This window comes from Penicillium cataractarum (genome assembly GCF_028827025.1).
Source record: "Penicillium cataractarum strain IBT 29864 chromosome Unknown utg000008l, whole genome shotgun sequence".
NCBI lineage: Eukaryota > Fungi > Ascomycota > Eurotiomycetes > Eurotiales > Aspergillaceae > Penicillium > Penicillium cataractarum.
This window is the reverse complement of record NW_026622744.1, coordinates 800,105-827,524: the sequence shown is the minus strand read 5'-3', so window position 1 is coordinate 827,524 and position 27,420 is coordinate 800,105. Positions and strand designations below refer to the sequence as shown.

General features: G+C 51.2%; 10 protein-coding genes across 10 annotated transcripts; 5 read left to right on the top strand and 5 right to left on the bottom strand.

Moving 5' to 3' along the window:
• Window positions 1–135: 135 nt before the first annotated feature.
• alg10 (dolichyl-P-Glc:Glc(2)Man(9)GlcNAc(2)-PP-dolichol alpha-1,2- glucosyltransferase) lies at window positions 136–2,101 on the bottom strand (the record flags this gene model as incomplete). The annotated part of the gene is made up of 3 exons (XM_056702327.1): window positions 136–1,085; window positions 1,149–1,286; window positions 1,345–2,101. 3 exons carry the CDS (start codon window positions 2,099–2,101, stop codon window positions 136–138), a joined length of 1,845 nt encoding a protein of 614 aa, XP_056551327.1.
• A 287-nt stretch (window positions 2,102–2,388) lies between these two features.
• psf2 (DNA replication protein PSF2) lies at window positions 2,389–3,318 on the top strand (the record flags this gene model as incomplete). Its single annotated transcript, XM_056702326.1, has 3 exons — window positions 2,389–2,502; window positions 2,566–3,152; window positions 3,204–3,318. The coding sequence occupies 3 exons, from the start codon at window positions 2,389–2,391 to the stop codon at window positions 3,316–3,318; spliced, it is 816 nt and encodes a 271-aa protein (XP_056551326.1).
• A 371-nt stretch (window positions 3,319–3,689) lies between these two features.
• On the bottom strand, window positions 3,690–4,400 carry N7496_009411 (CUE domain-containing protein; the record flags this gene model as incomplete). Its single annotated transcript, XM_056702325.1, has 2 exons — window positions 3,690–3,986; window positions 4,122–4,400. 2 exons carry the CDS (start codon window positions 4,398–4,400, stop codon window positions 3,690–3,692), a joined length of 576 nt encoding a protein of 191 aa, XP_056551325.1.
• An 853-nt stretch (window positions 4,401–5,253) lies between these two features.
• N7496_009410 (condensin subunit SMC2) lies at window positions 5,254–9,100 on the bottom strand (the record flags this gene model as incomplete). The annotated part of the gene is made up of 6 exons (XM_056702324.1): window positions 5,254–5,518; window positions 5,579–6,252; window positions 6,304–6,678; window positions 6,738–8,895; window positions 8,975–9,015; window positions 9,074–9,100. The coding sequence occupies 6 exons, from the start codon at window positions 9,098–9,100 to the stop codon at window positions 5,254–5,256; spliced, it is 3,540 nt and encodes a 1,179-aa protein (XP_056551324.1).
• Window positions 9,101–9,887: 787 nt separating this feature from the next.
• On the top strand, window positions 9,888–10,980 carry gtmA (gliotoxin thiomethyltransferase; the record flags this gene model as incomplete). The annotated part of the gene is made up of 4 exons (XM_056702323.1): window positions 9,888–10,284; window positions 10,361–10,399; window positions 10,479–10,535; window positions 10,589–10,980. The coding sequence occupies 4 exons, from the start codon at window positions 9,888–9,890 to the stop codon at window positions 10,978–10,980; spliced, it is 885 nt and encodes a 294-aa protein (XP_056551323.1).
• A 443-nt stretch (window positions 10,981–11,423) lies between these two features.
• On the bottom strand, window positions 11,424–13,365 carry N7496_009408 (NOT2/NOT3/NOT5 family protein; the record flags this gene model as incomplete). Its single annotated transcript, XM_056702322.1, has 7 exons — window positions 11,424–11,519; window positions 11,598–11,952; window positions 12,016–12,284; window positions 12,342–12,406; window positions 12,486–12,910; window positions 13,025–13,160; window positions 13,254–13,365. Coding segments are annotated over 7 exons (1,458 nt in total), but the record flags the coding sequence as incomplete, so codon positions are not given.
• Window positions 13,366–14,182: 817 nt separating this feature from the next.
• mrpl4 (mitochondrial 54S ribosomal protein uL29m) lies at window positions 14,183–15,136 on the top strand (the record flags this gene model as incomplete). The annotated part of the gene is made up of 3 exons (XM_056702321.1): window positions 14,183–14,549; window positions 14,624–14,790; window positions 14,945–15,136. The coding sequence occupies 3 exons, from the start codon at window positions 14,183–14,185 to the stop codon at window positions 15,134–15,136; spliced, it is 726 nt and encodes a 241-aa protein (XP_056551321.1).
• Window positions 15,137–15,656: 520 nt separating this feature from the next.
• Window positions 15,657–17,487, top strand: N7496_009406 (secretory pathway gdp dissociation inhibitor; the record flags this gene model as incomplete). The annotated part of the gene is made up of 8 exons (XM_056702320.1): window positions 15,657–15,702; window positions 15,762–15,786; window positions 15,860–15,919; window positions 15,983–16,010; window positions 16,061–16,406; window positions 16,466–17,020; window positions 17,079–17,336; window positions 17,399–17,487. The coding sequence occupies 8 exons, from the start codon at window positions 15,657–15,659 to the stop codon at window positions 17,485–17,487; spliced, it is 1,407 nt and encodes a 468-aa protein (XP_056551320.1).
• Window positions 17,488–17,821: 334 nt separating this feature from the next.
• Window positions 17,822–18,440, bottom strand: N7496_009405 (PaaI family thioesterase; the record flags this gene model as incomplete). Its single annotated transcript, XM_056702319.1, has 2 exons — window positions 17,822–18,235; window positions 18,342–18,440. 2 exons carry the CDS (start codon window positions 18,438–18,440, stop codon window positions 17,822–17,824), a joined length of 513 nt encoding a protein of 170 aa, XP_056551319.1.
• An 894-nt stretch (window positions 18,441–19,334) lies between these two features.
• On the top strand, window positions 19,335–21,510 carry N7496_009404 (origin recognition complex subunit 4; the record flags this gene model as incomplete). Its single annotated transcript, XM_056702318.1, has 2 exons — window positions 19,335–20,825; window positions 20,887–21,510. The coding sequence occupies 2 exons, from the start codon at window positions 19,335–19,337 to the stop codon at window positions 21,508–21,510; spliced, it is 2,115 nt and encodes a 704-aa protein (XP_056551318.1).
• Window positions 21,511–27,420: the final 5,910 nt, after the last annotated feature.

Genomic DNA, 27,420 nt, shown 5'->3' with positions numbered 1-27,420 from the left:
AGTTTGATTAACAGTTACTGTACACGTGCCACAACCTGGCAGCTAAACTGACGCTTAGCAAGAAAGGAAACGATCTTTGTGAAGTTAATATACATGTGCCTTTATAAAGCAAGCGAGATTGATTCTCGATGTGAATCACCACATAAAGCGCTGAACCTTGCCAGGTTCCTGGGGCCATTCAAAGCCCTTATATAAGAAGACATACCCAGTCACCGCATTAATGACGATGAACCACACAGTCTCCAAGAACTTGGGGAAGTTTGTCACAAAATCAGCACGAGCCCTCTCTTCTTCAGTCTGGGGTTTCTGTCGTCGGAACGCCGCAAGAGTTGACGATGGCGGTAGGTGAAGACGCCACATCACCCACGGAATGATAAAGTACCGCGGCTCAACCAGAGGTGCTGTCACGAGAGACAAGGCTGTAGCAGCAAGCCATACAAGGACGAAGCTGACCCGCGGCAAGTCGGGTTGTTGCTTCTGCCGCTGGATTAGAGACTGTTGAATCCGGGCGAGCACTTCCGGAGTGATGGGATCGGGTTGCTTGGGTTGCGTGCTCTCCTTCTTGGCTGGAGTCTTGCGCGCCCTAGCCGACTTTCTAGTTTCCTTGGGCTGTTCCTTTGCAGGGACCTTAGGCGCAGGAGCTGCTGACTTGGCAGTGGGGGAGATTTGAAGGAGACGGGGCGGGGCCGGAATGACTGAGAACCCAAATGCCGAGATCACTGCCCAGCCACAGAGGAAGTATGCCGCAACTGCAGCGTACTTGATAGCAGGATGAACACCAAGGAGAAGACGGAAAATATAGAAGACATAGTGTCGGTTGTCAGCCAGAGTGAAAGGATGCACAATGGTGTTGAAATGGACAATAGCAAGCATGACTGGTACAACGATCAAAGCTGCAACAATGCTGGGCAGTCTCCGTTGTGTGTCGGGGAAGCCATAGTTCAGGTACTTGGGCAGGAAATTCTTAGGGAGAAGAACATTCAGCACGGGAATGACCAGGAGCGGCCAGGAGAAGAATGCAAAGTAAGGCCAGATGTAAAGCATCTGTGCTAGGTGAATGCCAGCGGTATGGAATTCCTTGTGGCCTATGTCATGAATTATTAGCTTGTCGATTTCAACATCTCGAGACAACACCCTGGGATACTTACCAAGAACTACACCATCATTCCACAATACAAACGCACCGAATGCACCGAGGATAATGATGTGAGGGATGACGGATGCCACAATTGAGAAGGGATGCGTCAAACTCGTAATTGCAAGTGAGATAGCCGTCTTAAAATAATCTGGGTTACACACATTAATTTAGCCCACTGTAGCCAACATCCGAGAATCTGCACATACCTTGCAAGGAAGCCTCGGAGACGAGAGGGTCATAAATCTCATTCTGAAGCCCAGACTTCAGAATGGCAGAGAGATCGGACGATTTACATGCCTTCGCAGATTTCCGTATCTTTCGAACAACCTGCAGCCCTCCCAAGAAAACAGAGACCCAAAAGATGTTCGTTTGCCGGCACACCAACGCCGCCAAGCCAAACACCAGGAATCCCAAAGTAGAAAAAAAGGTATACCCATCTCCAGAGGCCCGCTTCAGATCCCAATTGTATGCCTCGACGACTGCCAACAATGCCAGGATGTCGGTATAGTACAAACCAGAGAAGAAGAACAGCGGAGGGAACAGGCAAATGTTCAAGACCGTGTGGCTGAGCCACGCACCCAATGGCCGAGTATTCCGGACTTTATGAACCGCATCCGAGAGAGTCTGCAGTCTCCAAGGGAGGAAGATACCCGTCGTTGCAACATTGGTCGTGCGCAGAGCTTCGGTATCGAGTTTCGTCGGCGAGCCGCGGAGCGCAAGCAGGATAGCGCAGAGGGCATATGACCACAGGTATAAGCCCGGGGGAGTGGTCAATTTCGGATCCCAATGCGTCCATTGGTGCGCCCAGTAGGCCTGGGCCTGGGGGATGTGGAATACTTCATCGAGGTATGGCTCGGGGACTTCGGCATTGACCTTGGTCCTCCAAACGGGGATGAGAAGTAGGGCGAATGGCACGGCGTAGCGTGCCGCACGGCTGAGATTTGACTCAGGAGCTGAACTCATCTTTTCATGGCCTTGAGGACCGGACTAAATATAGTACAGATCTGCGGGAAAGAAAGCACTCCTAAAAGGAAAGAGGACAAGGTGGGTTGGAAGCTAAGCTTCGGGTGCAAACAATCCAAACACCGCATTTGGCAATCGTGGAGGCGCGATTTCGCGCATTTCGCGACTCCGCCGCCACCAGAGCGCAGCAGAGAAAACGTGGGGCTATGAGGGTGAATCTCAATTTGGCTTTGTTCTTCTCTCTTTGATTGATTTGGACTGAATCTTGCTGTTGCGTACCTCCAATCATGGCCTTTCCTCTCCCGCGGGGCATCACAGCCTCGGAGATCGCTTTTCTGGCGGAGATGGAGACGGTGACGATTGTACCTCGCCAGCGCCTAGAAGGCCTAGAATTGCTCGGGGTAATTGGACTTTCCCTCCGACGCATATCTCACACCCGAATTGACCTTTAATCTTTCATCCAGGGCCCAGTTGAACCTCTTATCCCACCGCGACGCGCCGCGCTCCCTCTCTGGCTGGCCCTTTTACTTAAACGCCAGCGCCGCGCCAATATCATGCCCCCTCCATGGTTACACCCGGATTCCCTCAGTCTAATCCTTGAAGTCGAGTCGCAGCACCAAGATTACAAGAGTGCCTTCTCACCACCTCCACCACTGCCAGGGCAGCCCAGTATTCGAGATCAAGGTCTCGAGCCAACTGCGCGGCCGCAGTACACATTAGACGGCAATAGATATTACGCGGCGCCGCCTTTTCTCCCACAAAATACCGCGCAGACAGTGGTCTCCTCTCGAGATCCTCCCGCATTACCATACCATTGGGTTGAGGTTGGGAATATGTTGCTTGACGTGGCGAGTGACGATCTAGTGGACCCGGATCAGATCCGACGGTTATTGAAAGATCTCCGTGAAGTACGCATGGCCAAGATGAGGTCTGGTATAGACGTCTTGGACGATGCCGCGATCGGTGGGGGCGGGGTTGCGCTGACAGGTGTCGGTTCAATGGAATTGGGTGAAGAGCGAGGGTTCTTGGCCGGTGTAGTAGATGGCCTTCGGTATGTGATTCTCAATCGTATCCTCTGGCGATATCTTACTGACTTGTGTAGCAAAATTGGCGCATCCAAAGAACAAGCTCGTCGCGAACAATTGGCTGAACAAAGAGCCAATGGCGGCTATGATGGAACCCAAGACGAAGAGGAAGAAGATTACATGGAGTTTTAAAATGCATGGGATTTTGTGTTTGGCTATTTGGATTGGAGTTCAGGTGCATATTGCGACGCGGGTCAATGCCCCTCGAGAAACGACATTTATGTATATAGAACCCATATACCCGATTTTGACCTGATCTGAGAAGGACCAGTGGTAATGTAAACCAAGGCTGCTCCGATTTACCTAACACCATGTAGCATGCAAAGATAAGGCGCTCTAAGACAAAAAAGAGGGTGTGTAATATAGGACCGCAGCGACGAGAGGTGAGCAGGAACAAGAATTGATAGAGGACATATTGAGTGACCACTGGTCCTGGGATGAGCCGCAGCACATCGCGGTGAGATAAAACATCGCCATTATTTAAAGAAAATAGATCGGCTTGATCATTGGGTGTTTCCCTGATCCTTCTGCATCATCTTCCTTCGCGCCGCGAGAATCATCTCGTCCCGACGCTTCTGCAGCAACCGCTGCCGCTCCTCTTTATTCTGAGACCATGCGCTCGTAGACGCTGGGGCGGGAGCTGACTCTGCGGAGCTATCGGCCGCAATCTTTCCGCTCAAATTATATCTAGAGATCAAGTCCTGCCCATTTCCCTTTGACGCCGACGCGGCTCGCGTGGCCTGTGTGGGTTGGGCGTTCACTGAGGGAATCGCGATCGGGGGTTGGAAGGATGGGGGTGGCTAGAGGATACAAATCAGTATACATGTACAAGAGTCAAATCAACATATATTCCCGGTGGTATATCCAAGCCGAAACCTGCCGCGATAACCCTCCGAGAGAGTTGACCATAGGATAGTAACAGCAAAACAACGTACCGTTTCCAGTCCACGGCCGGTCAAAATCCTCTCCGTCGTCGCCGCAACACTACCCCCATTGCGCTGCAAATCCCACATGATATCCCGGGTGCTCAGCTGTGGGAACATCTGGGAGATCTGCTCGACCTGCGCCGGGTCAACAACATTTCCTCGCGCGCGGGGCCTGCCGCCAGCCGAAGAACCCTCATCACGGTTAAAGAACCATCGCAGCACGAAGAACGAGACAACCGCTAGCGTGAGGAGGGACGGGATATTCAAAGACGGCTCATCTTCCTGCATTATGCCTTGGGGGCCGCGAGACGCGGGTTATCGGTCTGGGGAATCGGGACGTGAGTCAAGTGGGTAGCCGAAGCCGCCGTAAAAGCGGAGGGATTCCGAGACGGGTAGGTGGTCGTGTGGGATGAGCAGAACAGCGTGTGCGTAAAGTGTTGAGATGCGATTACCAACTATGGCGTGGTGGGTTATTCAAGCGCGTCGTGAGGCTTATGAGGGTTGGCGGTGACGGGCGCAAGGTAGTCGGTGGCGGCGGCGAGGGACGGAGTGACGGAGTTTCGGGTGGAGGACCGTGGGCACGTGCCGATAGCTGAGATACTGGCCGAAGGCAAAATACAGGACAATGTGAGGGCAAAGAGTATAGAGATGAAAGAGACAAGATCAGGACTGTTTCTAGTTTATGAACACTTTCTGTAACAATGCTACTCTCTGATCATCGGATGGTAATTCTGACCCTTCTATCCTGACCTAGCGGTGTGGCCAGCCAACTACTACGGCCAGGCATACAAAGGACCATTAGATACCTAAGCCATAGGATAAATAAAGAGAGGAAAAAAGAGATAATATCCAAAGGGAAGCAGAGAAATAGAATTTACATGAATACACAAGAGTACTCTCTAAAGAAGGATCCCTAAGGCCTCGCAGAATCAATAGCCATCACATGCATACATCATAAACAAAACAACGCAGATCCATTCCCATCCAAAGACCAAACCAAAGTATGAATCAGAAGCCAAACACCAGCTGCCACACACCAATGGGCTGCAGAAGAGCAATGCTTCACACCGAATTATCTCCATGAATCAAAAACGCAACAGAGACCATGACACACGTTGTAAGCAAGCAAAGATCATTGAACTCATTTCATGTCGGCGGGTGTCAGAGCCTGGACGATACTGGTACCCTCGCTGAACCGAGTACGGAAAATCCGGTTGGCATTTTGGAACATGCCATCCTTGAGCGAGACGACGATGAACTGGGATCCCTTGAACCGGGTCTTGATCAGTCGTCCAATATTCTGGGTGTGGGACAAATCCAGAGCCGCATCGACCTCGTCCAGAATGTACATCGGAGCGGGCTTGAACTGCAGAAGGGCCATGATAAGGGACAAAGCGATAAGAGACCTGTAATACATAAAAGTGTTAGTAATTACCAGACGGTAATGAGATGAGGCTAAAGCATACCGTTGTCCACCACTCAGCTCTGTCAAACTCTGCTTCCAAACCTTGCCCAGAGACACCTTCACCTCCAGACCATCTGTGATATCCTTGCCTTCCGGGGGATCGAGCTTGGCGAAACTGCCGGGCAGAAGCTCATTGAAGATCTGACCAAAGTCTCCATTGACCTTCACCCAGGTCTTATGGAGAGCCTCCTTCTTGTACTCATTGAGGTTGAGGATGGTCTCCTCGATCTTGCTCTTATCGCGGATGACCGTTCTCATCATGTTCTTAAGGGCGGCTTCTTTCTTCTCGACACTATCGATCATGTTCATAACCTTCGGGTTGATCTTCTTCTTCATGCCTTGGGACCGTTCGGTCAAGTTGCGCAGAGTCGACTTGCACTCGGCGATGTTCTGGTTCTGGAAGTGGTATGGCGTGTTCGGGCGACCGAATTGCTCTTTCTCGTCTGCAATCCACTCGTGCTCCTGCTCCATATGAGATACGGCCTGGGAAGCCGTGTGCTGGTCCTTCTGAAGTTTCTCGAGCTGATGACCGAGCTTCTGCATCTCCAAGCCCTCTTCGGTGATCTGCGATGACTTGGATTGAATTGCCTCGTCCAGCTCTCGCAATTCCTCGTCGAAACCAGTCAGCTTCGCTCGCTCGTCTTCAAGCTGGGCTTGCGCGATGTCGTGGGCATCCTATGGCAGTCAGTCTAGTGCTCACAAAACAGAGGTTGATAGTGAAATTACCTTGAGTCGTGCTTGCTCACGCTTCAGGGACTCAATTTCCTCCACTTGAGCTTGAAGGGTGTTTTCCGACTCGGCAAGCTGCTCCTCAGCTGCAGAGAGGTCACTGCCAACCTGCTCAGAGTCGAGACGTGATGATTGCAGTTCCTTCTGAAGCTCCTTGACAGATGCAGAGTTCTTCGTGAGACTCTTCTTGAGGGAATTCAGAGAATCTTGAAGCTCAGCCAACTTGTTATCCTTATTGTTGTTGAATTCGCTCATATCCTTCTCAATCCGCTTGATATCCTTGTTTGCTTCGGCATGGCGAGCCTTGGCATCGGTAATATCTTTCTTCAGCTGCTCAATGTTCGCCTTCATCTCCTCCACGGCTTGGATGATCTAGGTAGGTTACCAGGTTAGTAAAAACGCGTAGTGAAGATCAATCGTTAGATACGTACCGATGAAGAGGAGTTGCTGTTAATTTGCTCCTCGGTGAGCTTGATCTCATGGGTCTTGAGATCCAGCTCCTGCTTGATGGACCGAACAGCATCCAGCTTCTTCTTTTCCTTGTTCATATTATCCTCAAGGGCGGCTAGCTGGCGCTCCTTGCTCCGCATCTCCTTAGTGATCTCATTAAGCTTCTGCAGGGTGACCAGTACTCCGCTGGAGTTGGGAGAGCTACCACCGGAGAGAGTTCCCGAGGGATCGTAGACATCACCATCCAGGGTGACGCTCTTCATCCGAACTGAAGGATCAAAAGTCACCTTCTTGGCAGTGTCGGCATCGTGGCAGATCAGTGTATTGCCAAAGACATAGTTCATAGCGGAGATCACTTCCTCGTCGTATCCGATCAGAGACAAAGCGAGGTCCACCTTCCCAGGTGCAAGATTCTGGGCAGCTCCAATTTTCTCTGCGGACGCCTTGAAGGCTGAGATCTTGTTCAGAGGAATGATGGTAACGCGCTTGCGCAGTTTGCCGTTCTGGAGCAGCTGAGTACCGGTTTCGGCGGTGTCAACAACCACGTTATAGAGGCGACCACCAGCGCAGATTTCGAGAGCAGTAGCAGCCGCGACTTGATCCTTGTTCAAAGTAAACAACTGCGCGACCAAACCCTTGACCTTGGACCGATCAAACCTAGGATGGGGGTCCTGATAGTTGAAATCAATGTTTGCGACCTTCCTCCTCAATCCATCCGCTCGCTGGCGGAGCTCGCGAATGTCTCTCTGGAGGCCGGACTGCTCCTGGTAGATCTGCTCCTCCTTGCCGGGCTCAAAGCCGAGCCGAGTGAGTTCAGACTCTAGCTTCTTGGCTTGTGATTTCAACCCCTCCAGATCCTTGAGAAGGCCGTGGTTCTGCTCCTTTGCTTTCTTCGCACGTGGTTCCTCCTCCTTGATCCGCTTCTCGAAGTTGCTAATCTTGAGTTTCGCTTGTTCTTGTACCGTGGCGGCGTTGCTGGCTCGGTTCCGGGCGTCTTGTAATTGGCCTTGGTAGCCGCTCTCTTGACCTTCCTTTGACGCAACACCGGTCTGTAGTGTCTGGAGCAGTTCTTCCTTCTGCTCCACCTCCAAATTTTGCGCATCAAGCTCTGCTTTGGCTGCATCGTACTGGGCCTGTAGCTTATCGTAGACCTTCTTCTTCTCTTTCAAGGCCTTCTCGAGATCGCTAACCGACTTCTGCACGGTCTTCTTCTTCTCCTTCTCCTCTGCCATGCTAGCATTCTTCAAATCAAAGACAGTTGTCAAGCGAACCAACTCGTGAGAATGGTTCTTAACTTCATCCTCGAGCGCTTGGAACTTGCCGCCCTTTCGGAGCTCCTTGTCGCGCGCTGCTCGGACTCGCTTGACATCCTCTTCCAAGTGCGCAATTTCGCTCTTCAGTCGGTCGGCATTCTCTTCCAATGCCTGAACCTTGCTCCTCTTCTTATCGCACTCCTCGCCCGCCACCCGCAAGCGCTCTCCGCCCCGTACATAGTCGTGAGCCACCACAAGACGAGTCAAGCGCTCCAGATCGTTCTGCGTCTGCTGGAAGTCCAGGAAAGCACGCTTCTCAGATCGGAGCTTCTCGAGCTTGGGCTCAATCTCTTCCTTTAGAAGCTCCTCAATCTCGCGGAGCTTCAATTCCTTCTTTCCCATTGTCTTGATCGCCTTCTCCCTCCGATCCTCGAACATTCGTGTTCCTGCAGCTTCCTCGATCATCGACAGAATCTCGACAGCCTTCATGTTCAGAACCTTGGTGATGCGACCCTGCATAATGAGGAAGTTGGGGTTGTTGATATTGAGCTGGACACTCTGGAAGAGGTTCTGCACCGTCTGCTGCTGTGCGCGGTGGCCATTGATCAGGTACTTGCTGGTACCGCCCAGCACGATCTGACGCGTAACGGAGATGTTGGCATACTCTTCGAATCCGATGGGCGACTTCGCCGTATCGCGGTTGTCGAATACAATGGTCACGCTGGCCTTGGTGACACCAGCTTGACCGCGCTTATAGATGAGGTCCTGGAGGTTCTGCGCGCGGACGGTGCTCATGTTCGTGATACCGAGAACAAAGCAAATGGCATCGAGAATGTTGGATTTACCGGAACCGTTGAGGCCGGTGATCGAGTTGAACGCTTCGTCCCTAGAGTAATCAGTCAGCATTGCCCAATCGTCAGGCCCTTTGCGACGATGCTACGGGCAGAGAGAGTAGGCCGGCGCACCATCCCGAGATCACCGTTCGCACGGCGTACGATTTAAACCCCTGGCGAACTTTAGTTAGCATAGCTGGTCGATCGCATCAATTCCAACTGGCAACTCACGTCTATCACAATTTCGGTGATCCGCATAGTGGTGACTGCGAGTCGGCTCGCTGGCGGAGTACATTGAAAGTCGGGGAGGGCAGAAGAGGGGCGCGAGTTGTTTTGCCGCAAATCATGTGTTTATGGATTGCCCGTTCGAGACTAGCGCTATCTGGATGATATAATCATCACAGGTCACGTGTGTAGTCTATACTTCTCGGCCACTTTCAAAACGAAAGTCTCCGTTCATGGAACTAGTCAACCTAAGTTACCTGAAATGCTGACGTCTATGTATTTTGCATTGGCTCAGGCCACCCACTAACTGCTAATGATGTACAGCCAGGCCATCCCCGCAGACTCTCCCGGAAGGTACTTCGTGGCGAAACTCACCAATAAAGAATAGAATCTGACTCGGTCAACCAATGACCGCAGGCTTCTTGGAGTGGTAAAGACATTCTTCGATACTAAAAGTTAAAATGGATTATCCGGCAATATTCAAGCAATAGGATCTCTTCTAGCCCCTTGTCTCGGAGACATTTATCAACCACTTTCTTCAGCCTGTTCCCCAGCCTCGCTCTACCGTATACGAGCGGTACCTACTAGGTTAGGTAGTAATCAGTCCTCTGAGTATTAATCTATCCATGATACATGGAAAGATATAAATATCGACTCCAAGTCAGGCATTTCATCCCGATTCTTTCAAACAGTTTAATCTCTCCATGAGCTGAACAAGCCCTTCATCTAAGCTTCTAAGGATATATCTCGCTTCCCCGACCCCGCGCACTTGCCCTATCATTCCATTAAATCTACCATCCCCATGGCCTCACAATCCACCATGGCATCACACGCGAGAGACTGGGAGAAGTTCTTCAAGGAAGACAAGTTCACCAATCAGTACAAGACTGGCGAGCAGATTACCGGCCAATTTGCCAAACTCCTCATCGACCAAAGTGGCTTGGTCGCGAACTCCAAGGCCAACCCTGACTCGCCTCTCGTGGTGCTTGATAATGCCTGTGGCACTGGTATTGTCTCCAGTATCCTGCAGCACGAGTTGGGGGATCAGGCTAAGAGTAACTTGAAATTGACTTGCGGGGATATCTCGCAGGGCATGCTGGACTATGTCAACCATCGGATTGACAAGGAGAACTGGCAGAATGTTGAAGTCAAAACGGTTGATGCGCAGGACTCGGGGCTTCCCAGTTCATACTTTACGCATGTCATCGCTTCTTTTGGTGAGCAATACTTTTCCTGTCGCCGAGACAATATCCTCTTTTGTTCCACGGCTGACTTGAGATCTTGCATGACTAGTATTCATGGCACTCCCCAAGTCCCTGGATGCCCTTGACGGTTAGTGGAACGCATGGCTATGCCTAAAATCCTATGAGATATATACAAGCACATCTACTAACCACAAACATATCAATAGATTCCACTCGCATTCTGCAACCGGGAGGTACTATTGGTCTCGCAACTTGGATAGAGCGTGAGTAATCCCAATCCTAGTTATGATTAGAGTATATATTAACATGATAATAGCGGGCTGGGCCTCTGTCATGCAAAAGGCCATCGAGACGATTCCAGGGAACTTGCCTTTCCCCACCCCACAGGAATTCGTCGAGTCCTTGGGTTCTGGTCAATGGAACTCCGTATCTTGGATCGAATTGCAATTGAAGGAGCGCGGCTTCGAAGATATCAACGTTCGCCCCGTCACCAAGTCCATGTCGATCAAGGTTCCCAACCTTTTGGAAATGTCCATGATCATGTTTGCGATGGTGTCCAAGGTGTTTTGGACAGAGAAACAGCGCGAGGAAGACACGGACAAGGTTCGCCCGGCGCTGGAGAGGTACCTGGAGACCACTTATGGAAAGGAAGGAGATGTTCCTATGGAGTGGACGGCTATTGTCTCGACGGCTCGCAAGCCAAATTAGAATATCACCATCCGCCAGGCCCGGAATGGGTGTATAGCTTCTAGCTAATTGTGCGTTTGAAAGATCTTCTCCAATGCATATCAAATCGCTTTCCTTGATAGCTCAGGCATTATCTCCTGTTTCAGAATTCCACCCATGACTGGTTAGATGACTTTGAAGAATTAAGTTTGGACCGATAACAGCCTACGCCGACGACAAACGAGATGGATGCAATAATACTGGCAAGGCCATGCAGAGCACTTGATTTGCAAAACCGTATCTTGGTCCCCCATACAGCCCATGTAGATTCCCCGATAAATTCAACGCGCCCACTTCCCGAACGACACTGTACTATCGGCCTCCCATTTGAGCAACGTTACAGAAAACCAAAATTTCCAAACGCCGTTGCTGATCAACTAAATTAGTGTCCCCGTATACCGTAACCGACTTTCGCCATCCTCAATTCATGAAGCATGCGTCTGGCCGACTGCAGCGCGGCTCATATTGCGGTTGGCGTCCAGCCGGTTGTCCAAATCTTCGTATCGAAGGATAAACTCGCGCTAGAAGGATTCGTACACAGATTAGCAAATTGAACGAGCCGAAAGGGCCAGAGAAAGCCTCGTAGTCTGAAAACTTACCCGAATCTTCTTCCAGCTAGCATGGTCCCAAAGAAGATACACTCCACGCTCGCTCACGCCACGTTCCACGTCAACAGGGCCAGGATACGTCTCGTCACGGGTCAACCAGCATCGCTCAAGCTTGTGATACCGCCATTTGCGTCCCATCAACTCTTCCGCGACCAACTCTTGCATGATGTCCCGTGGCATGCTGTAGAAGATGTAGAAAAGGGTCTCATCGCTGAACCCGGGGATTCTTGACGAGAGAGGTTGGATGTTGGCGACATTGTAGCATGAAGGCAGAGAGAAGTCCTGTTCTAATGGAACGGCGGACATAGAGGACACGAAGGGCGACGCGAACGAAGTGTGGAGAGGCCTAGAACACATGGGATGATTAGCAAAACTCTCACTTTACAAATATACAAAGGAAGGCGCATACTCGGGCTGATTCAAGTCCAAACCAAGAGTCATCAAGTCCTGTCCGACAGCGAGACTGGCCACGTCGGGGCTTTCGCTATGGATCATACGCAGGAGCCCGCTGAGCCCGAACCGGTCCAGCTCGCTCATCTGGGCCAGAGGAGGTTGCTCCGCACTTTGAGCAGCGGCGGAAGCTTCTTGACCCTCATTTGCCTGCTGTTGCCGCTGTTGCAATTGCTGTTGCGGGTCGCTGAAGTTGCGTTGACCCGACATGAGGGTGTTGTTTAGGTCCTGTGTTGTTAGTGTCGGTGAGTGCGGGGCCTGAAGGCCGATCGCCAAACTACTTACGTCTTTCTCCTGCCCCAACGCCCCATTAGGCCCTTGGTTGACGGGCGACCGTGATGTCCCAATACCTGAACAATCGTTGTTAGCCCACTCATGTCGCTCTTCAATCCTTACTGCACATTTGTCGACTGTGCCACGAGAACGTACCAGAATTGTAAGCGCCAAAGCCCGCACCTTGCATCAAGGAAGTCCGACGTTCCTGTGCCAGCTCAGCGGCAACGTTGCCAACATTGCCCACATTGCGCCCTAAAGGTGGGAATTCGTCGATGTTGCCCGTTTGAGGCTGACTTCCAGCCCCAATCTGGCTGCTGATTCCTTGTCCTCCGTTCCTAAAATCGTCCAATCGATTCGCAAATTGGGCACCGGAAGGGAACATATCATCGTGGGGAGGCTGGGACGGTTGCTGTACGGGAAGCTGTTGGGTCTGAGAAGCTCGTGAAGGGGGTTGCGACGTCGGAGGATGCTGTTGCCTCTGGACGGGGGTATGTTGCGCCGCTCGTTGACTCGCATTGGCCCACACGGGGTTCTGGGATTGTGATTGCTGCGATGCGCCAGAAAGAGAGGGGAACTCGCTAGAAAGTGTCACGATCGTTAGTCCTCGCGACCTTTTGTGAACCTTGAATGAACTCGGTCGACGGCAAAGCGCATGCAGTAACGGGTCCAAGCCTTGGAGGGCAACGACTTACGAAAGATCTAGTGCTGTCGCTGGTTGGGAACCACCCAGACTTTGTGCAAAGCTGCCCATCGTACCCATGGTGCGTTGCTGGGTGCTTTGAAGAGTTGATGTTCCGGGAAGATTGAAGTTCCAATTAGCTGCGCCACCTAGATAATAGCCCACCCACAGTTATCAGCAGCCGCCCGCAATCTTGGTATCACATTTCCCCTCGGAGGGGCTCAAGGGAGAGTAGATCGTACCGGTTTTTCCGTTAGGCAATCGTGCTGTAGCCAATGTCGCATTTCGAGCTTGTGCTTGCTGTGGCGCGGGGAATCCGGACATGCCTCGTAACGGCTGAGGCCCTGGTCCTAACTCAGAAAACACAAGGAGTCAGCATGATCTCCGCAGTCTCAAATTAAAGCACCCATGCTTCGGCCCAAGTCAGGAATGTGTCGGGTAACCCTCCCAAATGTCTCGGTCGCAAATGGGCGAAAATGGAGGAATCATCTGCACCCCGGGTGCCATTGCAGCATGATATGCTCCCATCTTCTGGTTCTGACGGACGCACCCTCGCCCTCAGAAGTTGTTCTGGCCAAGGAGAGGACACGGGGTAGAGTGACAGAAATTCCCTTGGGGGCGAGGGCAAGTGGGATGTGGGCTTCGGAGGGACAAAGAAGAAATAACCCACCTGGCCTATTCATAATTGGAGTTCGGGGGAACGAGTTAGGTGGGATAATTCAGAGAGTCTCTGAGACCAGTAAAGAGCCAAGAATCAGTCGAATATCACACCACAAGGGAAAGCGTGGAGAGGTTAGCAATCCGCAAAGGCCCTCTTGAACGCACTTGATGCGGCACTTCTCCGCCTGGAGGTGGAGTGAAATCGATTGGGCGATTAGGCGCGCGGATGCTTGAGGGAAGCACAGACCAGTCTTGAAGTGTCGCGAGACCACTTTAGATCCTACGAGATTGATCAGATAAAGCTCTGAGAGATAACGTAAATGGAAGTCTCCGAGTCCAGAAGAGTATGGAACGAGATTCTGGTTGAAAGGGCCGCCAGACTTTCGAGAGCGGGCAACTTCGACTTGCCGCCAGACGCTCACGTGACCACCCGTTTGCCAGCCCCGAAAAAAAGAAGGCCAAACAGAGTGTTCCCGACGACTGGACGACTTCCAATACCGACACATTCACAATGCATCGGCCGGCAGTCGCTCGTTTGGCCCAACATGGGGCCATGGCCATGGCTGAATTGCCTCCTCCCTATTTGGCGCCCTCCCTCCATTTCTCGATGACCCGATCCCCCGTTCAGACCTCGAGCTTCTCTACGACTTCCGCCGTCGCCGCTGGCCGTGGACGCGACATGAACAGAACTCGCGGCGTGTCGGCAATTCACCGGACGGGTACACGATTCAACCTGAGCGCCTCAAAATACCCATTGCCCAAGCCTGTGTCGCCCGACCAGATGAAGGCGCGGCCTGCGACCCCCAACCACGGCCTCTGGGGCTTCTTCCCGCCCTCACACGAGGCATTGAGCACTACTGAATACGATGCTGCCTTTGGTAAGTCATGGACACATGGCATTCCTCTGCTCCCTTCTATATGAGGCTGAACGGCGCTCATCATCTTTCAACAGGACGGCCGTGGTCAGTGCAAGAGCTCCGCAACAAGAGCTGGGATGATCTTCACAAGCTGTGGTGGGTGTGTGTGAAGGAGCGCAACCGCATCGCTACCTCAAACATGGAGCGGTCACGATTGAAGGCTGGATTTGGTGACCACGAGTCCAACCAGCGCGATGATGCGGTAAGCCCAATATCCATTATACCCTTTCTAGGGATCATGAATCCGAGCAACGGCCAGTTCTTTGACTAGTAGCAAACACCCCACAAGTGTGCTACCTATTCCTTGGTCAATTCTCCCCCGTCGAACCATTGGCTAACAATTATAACTCGTTCAGATCGTTGTCACCCAGAAGACTATCAAGCACGTTCTCCGTGAGCGCTATTACGCCTGGGAAGAAGCCAGCCGCCTATACTCCAAGGGATACCGCCCACAGGACCAGGACACCATGGAAGAGGCTGCTACGGAAGATGTGGCTCCTGCTGAGGACCCCTTCAAGGAGGATGCTGTGAAGGAGACCAAGCTGTGACCGCGGTAACCTAAGATTAATCGGGTTAAAAGTAGGTCATCAGCACATATTGTAGCATTAGATTCTTTTGAGTTTCGTTTTCTATTTTCAGCTCTATTGCGTGTAAATTATCAATTATTATTTGTCTGGAATTATCCACCCTGATGCCCCCCTATTTTGCGGAGTAGAATGAGCAATGAGCAACCGTGATAAAGTGGTCAACCCGAGCGCTTTCTCAGGGGTTGATAGAGGTATGAATCAGTGCGCCAATCTGCCTTGAAAGAATAGGGGCAAGCATCATCCTCTTATAGGTAGCTCTAGATTAAAGCTGCTGGAAAAATCCCGACCAGGTGGGCGGTGGTCACTGAGGTAACTCACTAGTGGCGGGCCCGTCAAATAGTCCCCTTCTTACCGCTTCGTGGATCCGCGGGGACAAGATACCAGGAGAACCTTCTTTCTCACTTTCACTTTCGCCTTCGGCATATCCCTTCCTCTTGCCTTACTATCATCTGTATCACTTCTTCATTCTTTCGTATCCACCATGGATGAGATCGCGCCCGAGTACGATGTCGTGGTGCTCGGCACTGGTGAGTCCTTGCCTACCCCGCCATTCTTCCGCGCCCATGATTGACCTTGTCCCTCCTAGGCTTGACCGAGTGCGTGTTGTCTGGGTAAGTATTGCTCCGTAGACCCAAGGCCAGATGATACTTGTGACTGAATGCTAATTCTTCTTCCTCATTACAGTGTCCTCAGTGTCAAGGGCAACAAGGTCCTGCACATCGATCGCAATGACCACTACGGAGGGTGAGTTGACAAATGGAGCTCCCCAATAACGCCACATCCCGAATCAGCTAACAATGACCTTAGAGAGGCGGCCTCTGTCAACATTGAGACTGTATGCTAACTTAATTTATTGATAATATCATCTGCTGACCTCTCCTGCAGCTCTTCAAGAAGTACGGCAACGTCCCCGCTGGCGAGGAACCCTGGAAGAAGTATGGAAGAGTCAACGACTGGAACATCGACTTGGTCCCCAAGCTGTTGATGGCAAATGGCGAGTTGACAAACATTCTGGTCTCCACCGACGTGACGAGATACCTCGAGTTCAAGCAGATCGCGGGCAGCTATGTCCAGCAAGGCAAGGCTTCCAAGGCGACCGTGGCCAAGGTGCCTTCCGACGCCGGCGAGGCTCTTCGCTCATCTCTGATGGGCCTGTTTGAGAAGCGCCGTGCGAAGAAGTTCTTGGAGTGGGTTGGTGATTTCAACAAGGAGGATCCTTCGACTCACCAGGGTGCGATAATACCTAGCTGCGAGCTGAGGAGGGGGAAAATAATGACTAACTTGTAATAGGTCTCAACGTCGCTGCCTGCACCATGAAGGAGGTGTATGACAAGTTCGGCCTCGAGGACAACACCCGTGATTTCGTCGGTCACTCCATGGCCCTCTACCCCTCGGACGAGTACGTCAACAAGCCCGGCGCTGCCATCGAGACTATCGACCGTATCCGCCTTTACGTCAACTCCATGGCCCGCTACGGCAAGTCGCCTTACATCTATCCTCTGTACGGTCTGGGCGAGCTCCCCCAGGGTTTTGCTCGTCTGTCTGCCATCTACGGCGGTACCTACATGTTGAACACCGATGTTGATGAGGTGCTCTATGACGAGAGTGGCAAGGTCTCTGGTATCAAGGCCACCATGAAGGATCGTGACGACCAGGCTGCGGCCATGAAGTTCGAGACCAAGACGAAGAAGATCATTGCCGATCCTTCCTACTTCCCCAACAAGGTCAAGGTCTCTGGCTATCTGCTCAAGGCCATCTGTATCCTGAAGCACCCTATCGACAAGACCGACGGCAGTGACTCGCTGCAACTTATCATTCCCCAGTCTCAGATCGGACGGAAGCACGGTAAGTGACGCTATAATGCCAATCCGATCATCGAACGGACCGCTGATAGTTTCGCCAGATATCTACATTGCGATGGTCTCGTCCGCACACAACGTTTGCCCCAAGGGCTACTACATCGCCATCGTCTCAACCATTGCTGAGAACGATGCTAACCACCACCTGGAGCTCGAGCCTGGCTTTGAGCGCCTGGGTGCGATCGAAGAGAAGTTCATGGGTCCTCCTATCCCCATCTACGAGCCTCTGGAGAGCGGCGAGAAGGACAACGTCTTCATCTCTAAGAGCTACGACTCGACATCGCACTTTGAGACCACCACCCGTAAGTGATCTGATATTTTTATTCAGAATACTCTCCATATGCTAACAGAACCTTTTTTCAAGTCGATATCCGGGATCTGTACCAGCGTGCCGCTGGTGAGGAGTTGAAGGTTGAGGGTCTGCGGGAGGGTCAGCAGCTTGCTCAGGAGTAGAGGAAAATGGGGGTAGATGCTATGGGATGATCTATATATCATTTCTTAGATGCTGGATTGACTATATTTCTCTTGGACATGTTTGATGCTCTCTGTTGTTCTTATCTTTCCGATCGCACCGAGAGGCTGTAGCAAGCGCAATATACCTGTCTCTATCATTCAGTTCGTACTGCAAAATACATTGTACATGGAAGTAAAACTGGGACCACCCTAGAAAAGTAGCACATAGACCGTGATCTCTATATACAAGTGTAATTCATAAGCGCAGTGTACAACCCACGATCAATGCCCTCTTGGTGCCAGCATCTATCCTCTACCCACATTCTCCATGCCTCTAGATCCTCTGGTTCACTTCAGGATCCGTATTGGCCTTCTCGTGTTCTCCAACCACACACACATCCCCTGTATCCGCCTTTTGAATCTCCGCCCTTAGCAGCGCAAGCCGCTTACCGACGTGGATCACTTCACAGACAACGCGCGCCTCGATTCCCGTCGGTACGGGACGGAGATACGTCACCTTGAGGTTGCGACTTACGCCGCCGAGTGAGAACTTGCCGGGCTCGGAGACGCCCAGCAGGATTGTGGTTGATAGGACATCGATAAGAGTCGCCGCACATCCGCCGTGCAGATTGCCCATATAGTTGCTGAGAGCTGGTGTGATGTTCAATAGGAAGGAGACCTTGGCTGGGGGCCCGCGGGTTGCGGACTCGAAGCGGAGGTTGCAGTCGCGGGCGTTGACGTCCCAGTGCTGGATGATGTTAGTTCACGGGTTCTTGCTTGATATATTAAGACGTCAAAGAGAAACTTGAAGGAAATGCGCCATCTCTTTGGGTTATACGGTGTTGCCGACGGACCTCTTCACTGCCCAAGCCCATGCGGCTGGTATACTCGTAGACGAGCTCCTCGAACTCGTCCAGCTTCCGAGCTGGTGGCCTGATTCCTTCGTCCGACATTGTATATATAGAGAAGGAGATTGTGAAAGTAAGAACGGGCCAGGGAAAAGAATATGTCTCAGGGTCTCTACACGGGGAAGTCGTGACTTTCCAGAAAGTTGCTTGCAGCTCTTCCCCACAGGCACATCACATCAGCTCGGAACAATTTGAACCTCGGCTGATGAGAGCCGATAGAGACGGGATCCGACGTGGCTTGCCTTCTTGCTGGTTGAGCAGTCGGTTTAACTAAGTCAATGCAGCCCGATTTTATATGCCGGTCTAAAGAGAGGGATCGTCCCTGATATGGACCCTTTAGAGTTCTTTTGATCTTGATTGTCTGCTGGAATGCTTCGGCGGCCATTTCAGAGCCGAGTACATCACACATTTTTACGACAGAATCTCCCAAATTTAGTTGAATTCCAAGCTTATGATTAGGACGATCAACTACACTGCAAATACCTTGCTATCGAATGTACAACAAGGGTGGTTGATGGTGCTCCCTTGCGCACCTGACTTCGCGTCACGCGTGGTGGCCTGAGGCGCGAAACCCGGAGATGCTCGATTTGTTGCCGAACCATCAACAGTCTTGCCAATTCTGCGATTGAACCGGCCACTTGGCGTCGCAACTATTTGGCTCACGGGCAAAAGAACCTTCTGTGCTGATCTGTATACTCTGACTGTCAAAAACGAATTCCTTCGCTCCCAGGGTAGCGCAAGGTGCTTCATACGCCAGCTCTCCCTGGCGCAACATGCTTGTCGGTACACGCTACTAATTAAAGAGTTCGCCAATCGATACTGAGCCGAGCAACGGTCGCAAGCACAAACTATCGCTTGATTCGATCACACTGTCCTCGAATCCCATTCTGTCCCTTTATCCTCCGATAATTCCTTGCAACCACCGACCAACACCCAGCCATGAAAGACCCTAGAGCCTCGAAGCGGAGGAGAGTCTCCGAAGAGCCTGCACATGACGACGACGGAGATATCGCTATGGAGAGTGACGGCGATGCCTATTCGGTCCCGTCATCCCCCGAGCCCGATGCGGACTCAGACGAAGATCAGGACTACCGCGGCCCCAGGAGACAAGCCTCGCGACGTCAGTCCACTCGCGGTCGAAAGACCAATGTGCCCAATGGCTTGGAAGAGGATGCCGTGGAGACACCGAGGAGTGCACGGACAAGCGGACGGCAGCGCAAAGTGCCGCAGAGACTCGAAGACGCCTTGACGCCGTCCTCGACGCGGAAAGTAGCTGCTACACCTCGAAGTGCTCGAGGGACGAGGAGCGCGCGGAAGCCGAGACAAGAGTCTGTGGAGGATTTTGAGATGGATCTAGATGAAGAGTCGCCGAAGCCGACTGGAACAATCGCTAGGACAAGGTCCCGAAGGAGTACGGCCAAACCTAGGTCACATGGTGCCAACGGGAACACCGCTGGAGAGGCCGATAGAGAGCTCTCTCCTTCTTTCGAGGGGTATAACGATGGTCTTGACGACCTAGTTGCAATGCAGCTGCAACAAGACCTTCACAACAATGAGGAACCCCAAGAGGCCGTGGAGACAGTCGAGCCTCTCCCGGACTATGCAGAGAAGCTCCAGACACTCTGCCAATCTGGGTTGCAAGACGAAGTCCGTGTATTGACGACCGCACTGCTAGAGAAGCTATCCGGCAAACGACAAATCCCACTCAAAGGGCTGGAGAGCGAGTATACAAAGGTCAACCACTTGATCGAGCAGACCGTCACGGTTGGCGAGGGTAACTCGATGCTTCTCCTCGGGTCGCGCGGTTCTGGAAAGACGGCAGTCGTGGAAACGATCATCTCGTCTCTCGCAAAGGAACATGGCAACGACTTCCACGTCGTTCGACTGAACGGTTTCCTTCACACGGATGACCGTCTTGCTCTCCGAGAGATGTGGCGTCAGCTTGGGCGTGAGACCCATACTGAAGACGACGCAGCCAAGGTCAGCTCATATGCCGACACGATGGCTACCTTGCTGGCCTTGTTATCTCACCCGGAAGAGCTTTTTGGCGCCGGAAATGGAGACAACGTGACAGCAGCCAAGTCCGTTGTAATTCTTCTGGATGAGTTCGATCTCTTCGTGACCCACCCTCGACAGACTCTGTTGTATAATTTGTTTGATATTGCCCAAGCCCGAAAGGCACCTATCGCGGTCATCGGACTCACCACCAAGGTCGACGTGACTGAGATGTTAGAGAAGCGTGTCAAGAGTCGTTTCAGTCATCGATATGTCTACATTCCGCTTCCGAGGACATACGAGACCTTCTCAGAGATTTGTATGGCGAGTTTGGATCTCGACGAGAATGAGGTTGAGGATCTTGGGTCTGAGCAGCCTGTCACAAAGACCCCTGGTTGGAATACGCTTCTCGGGGGATGGAAGGAATACTTGCAGGTAAGCACAATCGATGAATGTATCACCCAAACGCCAGCTTATTGACTCAAATCTCTTTCAGAATCTTTGCAACGACAAGAACTTCCAATTCCACCTAAAGAAGATCTACCACCAGACTAAATCCGTAAAGGAATTCCTCACGAGCGCGCTCCTCCCTATCAGCGAGCTCAACCTCAGCACCCAAGCTGCCGACAAACCCATCTTCCAGATCCCAACACCTAAGAGCTTCGCCTCTCAATCCCTCATCTGCCCTGATCCAGCACCTCTTCCGTTCTCAACTTCCATGACCGCATCCTTCAGCCCTTCATCTCTTCCCCTCGCCCTCCTACTAGCGGCCACCCGCCTTTCTGCTCTCTTTGACCCAAGCAACGACAGCGTCCAAGCTCAGAGCATCGCTCCATTGGCCCTCTCCTTCCCCGCCGCGTATGCAGAGTACGTACGCCTACTCACCTCTGCAAAGACGTCTGCCTCGATCTCCGGTGCGGCGGCCACGCCTGGTCGTGTCTGGGGCCGAGACGTGGCGCGGGAATCTTGGGAGAAGCTGGTTACTTGGGGCCTCGTTACGCCTGTGGGTAGTGGCAATGGTACTGCAGATGGACAGATGTTCCGTGTGGAGATCAGCTTCGAGGAGGTTGTTGAGATGGCTGGTACGGGGAGCTCTTTGGGACAGTGGTGGAGGGAGTGAGGAAAGTTTGTTTTGCTTTTGCATTGGTTATGGCTGCATTTTACAGGATGCATTGTTGGTTCTACTGATTGTTTTATCTGCACTATATTGCATGCTATGAGAGATATGATCAGATAATCATTCTACCTGCAAGCAGCGGGCCTCGCCTCATCCTCCTGATATCGAACATAGTCATCGACAATAAGCCATGTCCTAGATCATCTTTTCCTCAAAATCAGGGTTCTCAAAACGGTACTAGATCCCGCCAATGGCTTTGGATAGGCTACTCGACGCTGCCGTGGCCATACAAATAAGGTACTTCAACGCCTAGGAGGACTGAACGCAAGCCTCAGATGGATCCCATCAAGTTTTAGCTTATTATTCATCCCGATCTGATCCCATTATGATATGTCACAAAAGCATGGCAGCCACTCATACTCCCGATCGCCATATTCCCCCGCCTCTATCCACTATGTACACAGAACGCTATGCCTAAAGCATGGACTCTGTATCAGAGATAGTGGACGATCTTTTCCTGGAAAATGATATGTTAGTCAAGACTTGATGCTCAAGGATCGACCTTGATGACAAGATCATTGAGCCGATCGAGTGATGCCTTGCCTTTTATGCATCTTGCCGTTGGTGTGCACAGGTATGTACCGGGGTCTAGGAGCAAAGGTGAATATAAAAACGTTCTTGCAAATATTGTAATCTATGGTGCTCGTATTCAATTTCGACATCTTAATTCAGCTAGCTAGTGTAGATCGATAGTCATCCGTAACTTCGCTTTGACATCTGTATCATAGTTGCCGGAGCAAGGGCCACGGCGATCCTGTGGCACAACCACACACAAACACGACAAGCAAACATGAGAAGATTTCTAGAAGTTGTGTACAGTCGAGTCTAAAACAAGACAATTTGATATATTCAAAATAAAGAATAACTAAGTAAATAAACTAGATGAAAATCATATGCACCCAACCAGCCCCAGCATCCCCAGCATCCCCATACTTGCCCCTTCTCACCGGAAGTTATATACGGCCAAGCCAGCAGTCCTATTTCCAAAACCGCCAGGGTCTTCCATGCAGCGTTCTCAACAAAAGCAAAGAAGAAAATGAAAACTAAAAGCCCAGCTGCCGACATCTGCCCAGAACCCTTACAGTACACACCATGCCCTCACCCCTTCGCCACAGCATAACCCAAGCTGTTGATTGGCCCAGGTGCACGCGACATGCATGCGTGCTGCCCAGGCCATGTGTTAAAAGTGACATGTCGCAGCTTTCTCTCCAATTATTACCCGGAAATGGGAAGTGGGAGGCTGAGCTGATGCACAGGGGGGTGGCCCTCTACTACCTACGAGGGAGCCGACATGCATAGGACTACTCTGTCTTTGAAATAATAAACATTATCCTTGGGTGCTCGCGTGGGTCGATGGGCAGGAAGCGGCAGCAGATACAGCAGTACAGTATGAGCATGAGAATGAGCATATTACGCTGCATGCAGGACCCCGAGGGCTGGGGTACCATGCAAAATATGCAGTATCGCTCATGTGGAATTGGTTTAAGTGGTGGGGAGGTGCGGAGTCCTTTCGAGGCTAGAGAGGGAACCATTCTGTACCCGCAAGTGTCTAAACTTCAATCTGTTTCCGCTTAGTCGTTGGGATTGTCTGATGTTGTAGTCATAAGATACTTTGATTTTCCCCTTTTCCCGACTTGCCACAAGTCAGTGTGATAATTAGTGTTCAAAGTCGCATGCATCTAACATCTAGGGCTACGCATGGTCGGCCCGTGGGGCGGGTGTTGTTCCCCTGAGGTCATTATTTGGTGGTGGAGAGAATGTTTAGTTTACTTTCGTGAAGGAAAATGGAGCCCGGACAGTCGCATTACGCTATCCACTATACTGAATAGAGTAGCTTCGGCGCGGAGGGTGGCTATGTAGTCAAGGATCATACAGATTAATAGCATCCTACTACTCTGTACAGCAGATCATATCCGCTGATCCTACTCGAATTCTCTTGTCTACCTGCAGATAACGCGGCAACTCCACACTTCTGCACACCTGTGCTTGGCGTAGATACCTGGCTCCTGCTGTGAAGCAACCAACCTCGGGTGGCGATTTCTCAATGTATGCGGACCTTTCGAATTTGTGATGTCCAGTGCGGATGTTGTGGATCCATCCAACCGATGGACATGCTGCCTGCAGATCCATACTTTGGCTTCTACTAACTAGCATCCTGGTGGCGGGGTGACGAGGTGGCTTTGGATAGTCAAGGGGTCGGTAATTGGTAATTTCAGAGTCGAGATACCTGAAAAGAGTGATCAATCCGGTGTATAGCGTAGAACAGCTGCGAAGTCATCTTAACCTTTACTCCTACTCATGCTATAAGACCATGTTCTAGCCCTTAAGAACAGGACTGGACGGACCGTCGCCGTAAACTCCGCAACCAAGGAGACCCGGGGACGCATGGTTGAGATTGCAGTTTCAACTCGTTTCTTTGGGCGCCAGGGGGCATGGGATTGACCCTGCATATCAAGAATTGAACTGGAAATAAAAGAAATAAACAACGTAGGCCGATACATGCATGAGAAACTCAGATCAATTTGGCACCAATACCCCAAGTTTTGGACACACCAATCAACCACCTTTCTTTAGATTCGACGGCAAATGGGACACGATGTTCAATGCCGCCTGCTTCCGAGGGGCTATGCGTATAGAGTACGTAGACGGCTAAACGGGATCTCACAGACTACGGAAAATCCGGAGAGCTATCTTGCTGTGCTTGTCTCGTGGTAACTTGCATTAGCTAGTAAGCTAGAGAGCAAGTAGTGTAAAGTGTATCTTCAGAACCTAACGTGCCAAGGCCTTATTCTGCAGTGTTCCCAGGCCCGGGGAGAAGCGGATGGAACACGGCGCTTTTCATGGTCAGGTAAGCGGAACATGTGTTGACTAGGATAATTGTTTACTCTGCATTGAGGTGCTGGGTACAATAACTTCCATTTGCATACTCATGCCCCCAATCATGACCAAAAATTATCATAATGATAGCAATAGTAGGACAGCGGGTCACCGGTTTCGATCGCCGCCGGCTCTGGCGGCACTAGCTAATTAGTCTGTCACCCCGCTTCTGCCGTTGCAGATGAGCACGTTTAGTGTTTCGTTCTCGTTTTTGTGACCGGGAAGAAGCCCTTCTGGTCACTGCAGGGAACCTTTTCAGGATACCTGGTATCTACGGAAGTCGTTGGTAGCTAATGGTTGGTTCGATTTGTAGTGATCGTCTCGTCTCTTCTCCCCGGTTAGGCAGCCCCCGTTAGCACGGACGGGATGAGCACACATCCTCCACAATGAGACGGTACGAAGACCGGTCTACGGGGTCTACGGGTTGTAGTGGTGGAGGGGCCATGTCAGACTCGGAGAATTATCCTATGTCCGAATGACCAGCCTTTGCATCACCGCTTTTCGAGTGAAGGAGCCTTGCTATGTAGCTAAATTCATGTCCTCAAGTGTACGCTATTTGCTACATTTAGATGGACTAGCTGGTTTAGCTCGGACCGGTGCCTCGGTGACCGAGTCAGCGTGCTGTGACGATCACCATGAACCCGTTGTACTCCCGCTATCTCCGCTGTTGTGCAGGAATTAGCGAGTCGGTCAGGATGAGGTCAGAAGCGTGGCAGCTTTAGCGAAATATAGCATACGTTCATGCGTATGCACGTGCTTTGTTGACAAAGAGCTTGACAAGGGAGTTGATGAAGAGAATCTCATTTTTCTTATCATAGCGTTCTCGAAAGGACGCCAGGCAAGTCATCCCTCCTTGATTGGAAACTGCAGGCTAAGCTGAAGTATCTTGGTTCAAAGATCATAACCAGAATGGATAAATAGACGACTTTGTTCGGCCGGAAACGGGGAGTGTCTTGTCTCATGACAATGAATGGATAGACAATTTTGAGGCCCTATTCCATTGACCGTATGATATCTGCAGCTATGGTATCTTTCTACGTTGTACACTAGACGACACAGCAGCAGCCCCTCACCTTGAACGCTATCGAGCGAGACAGACCATACTACTCTCCCTCCGATCGCGGCCATGGTCCAAACCGATACTAGAATTTTGAGCCTGCCCACTGGTTGTGACCGTCAGCCCGCAGACGCTGCAGCTACGAAACGCCGAGTCGAGAGCGATTGCCCAATCACTCGATTCAAAGGAGGACAAGAGAAAATATGTAAAGCAATACTAAGCGGGCATGTAGTGATCTAAGGTCGTCAGTAGTGGTCCGATGCATACGCACCATGACGATGTAGTCAACAAAAAAAAAACGCTCGAACCGAGGAGCACTAACGTGCTAGAAGGATTAGTATCCCTCTCATGCCACATAGATAGCCGACAGATCCACTGCCATGGCTGCAAGTCATACTATAGTCACTTGGTTTATTACTACTTTCTTCGATGAGCATCACTAGCTAGTAGCTACAGGGATAGTCAGCTCCTTCGGTGCACCTCCAATTTTAAATATGCATAATACACTTAGTACCCGAACAACGCCTGATAGCGGAATTTCGCACCGTCAATCCGCCCGTCCGAGCAAGATATTTATCTACTTCGGAGAACTTCGGTGTTACTTCAGTATTTACACTTTGTGCTCCGTAATTTGTCACATCCTAATTTTTGGGCGCAGATCATCTGCCACGTGGACTGAAAGCCCTTCCCTCCCGTTGTGGCCCCTTCTGCCGTGGATGTAACGAATTCTAAACTTTTAACAAAGTTCACCGTAAGAACGAAAGGTGCCGCTGTGGAGTCACCGGTTAACGTTTCGTGGACAAACTAGTCTCGCGAGGAAAACGTGGTACAAGATCACTAGTCAACAATAATCATGAATCATGCGCGGTCGCTTCGTGGCAGAAGAAATTCAATAATGGCGGGGACGAAAAAAAAATTGCATCATCGGAGTTGCCAGCGGCTTCTCCGGTGGGAACCAAACAGTGACATACACTCCAGTCCGATTTTTTAGTCGGTATCGAGGCCGCATCTCGCATCTCCATTATTTTTTTTTCTCCGAAGGTCGCGAAGTCTCCACTAGCTTGCCGAGACTAGTAATGAGCGTCTGACTACATGCCGTATTATTGACTCGCTATTTCTATTTATTTAGGACAAAGACATGGTATGATTAATCAACAATTGTGCGTAGGTAATGTACCCTGCAATGCTTAGATAGCCCTGCCAAGCCAACTTTGATTGCAAAGCCAAACATTAGCGTCAGGAACCGACGGTGAAAATTCCTGAATTACTCGATAAAGCATTCTGTGGAACTCTTACCGAAGGATGGCTTATGGGTCATGAGTGGACGATATTAATCCCCATCTATTCTCTAATCTCGGATCGCCCAAGATCCCTGTATACGCGTGACTCGTTCTGTAAATCCTGTCTGATATCAACTTTGTCCTACGTATCAACTATCCATCACCATCCACAGTCCGACGCAAGCCACACCGACCTTGGCCGGACAAACGGCCGCCTTGTCAGCCGCCCTACAGAAAGCCACAACCCTCTCACCCCTGAAACGGTCTCGTTGGGGCAAAAAAAAAAGACAGCAGGGGAGCATTCTCCCTTTCTGTGCACATGAAGCGAGCAGAACCATGGGGCGGGCTTGAAACACAAGCTGGAAAAGTCGCTAGCGCGGGCTCTGAGTGGCTTCCAGAATCCTTCTAGAAGGTTTCTAGCGCCATGTTTCGCCACGCGGACTTCGCCGTGCAGACGCGAAACCTGACGAGCGACCGGGCTTTCGGCCGGGCTTGACTGATTCAGGAGTGCTGACCGAGCAGAATTACAGAATAGTGTCAAGCTTTGAACGACTATGGTTCAAAGCTGATCAAAGATCTTCATTTTGCGTAGAGAAGGGAGAGGGTTTTGGTTTTTTGGGTGAATTTCGCGGGTTTTGA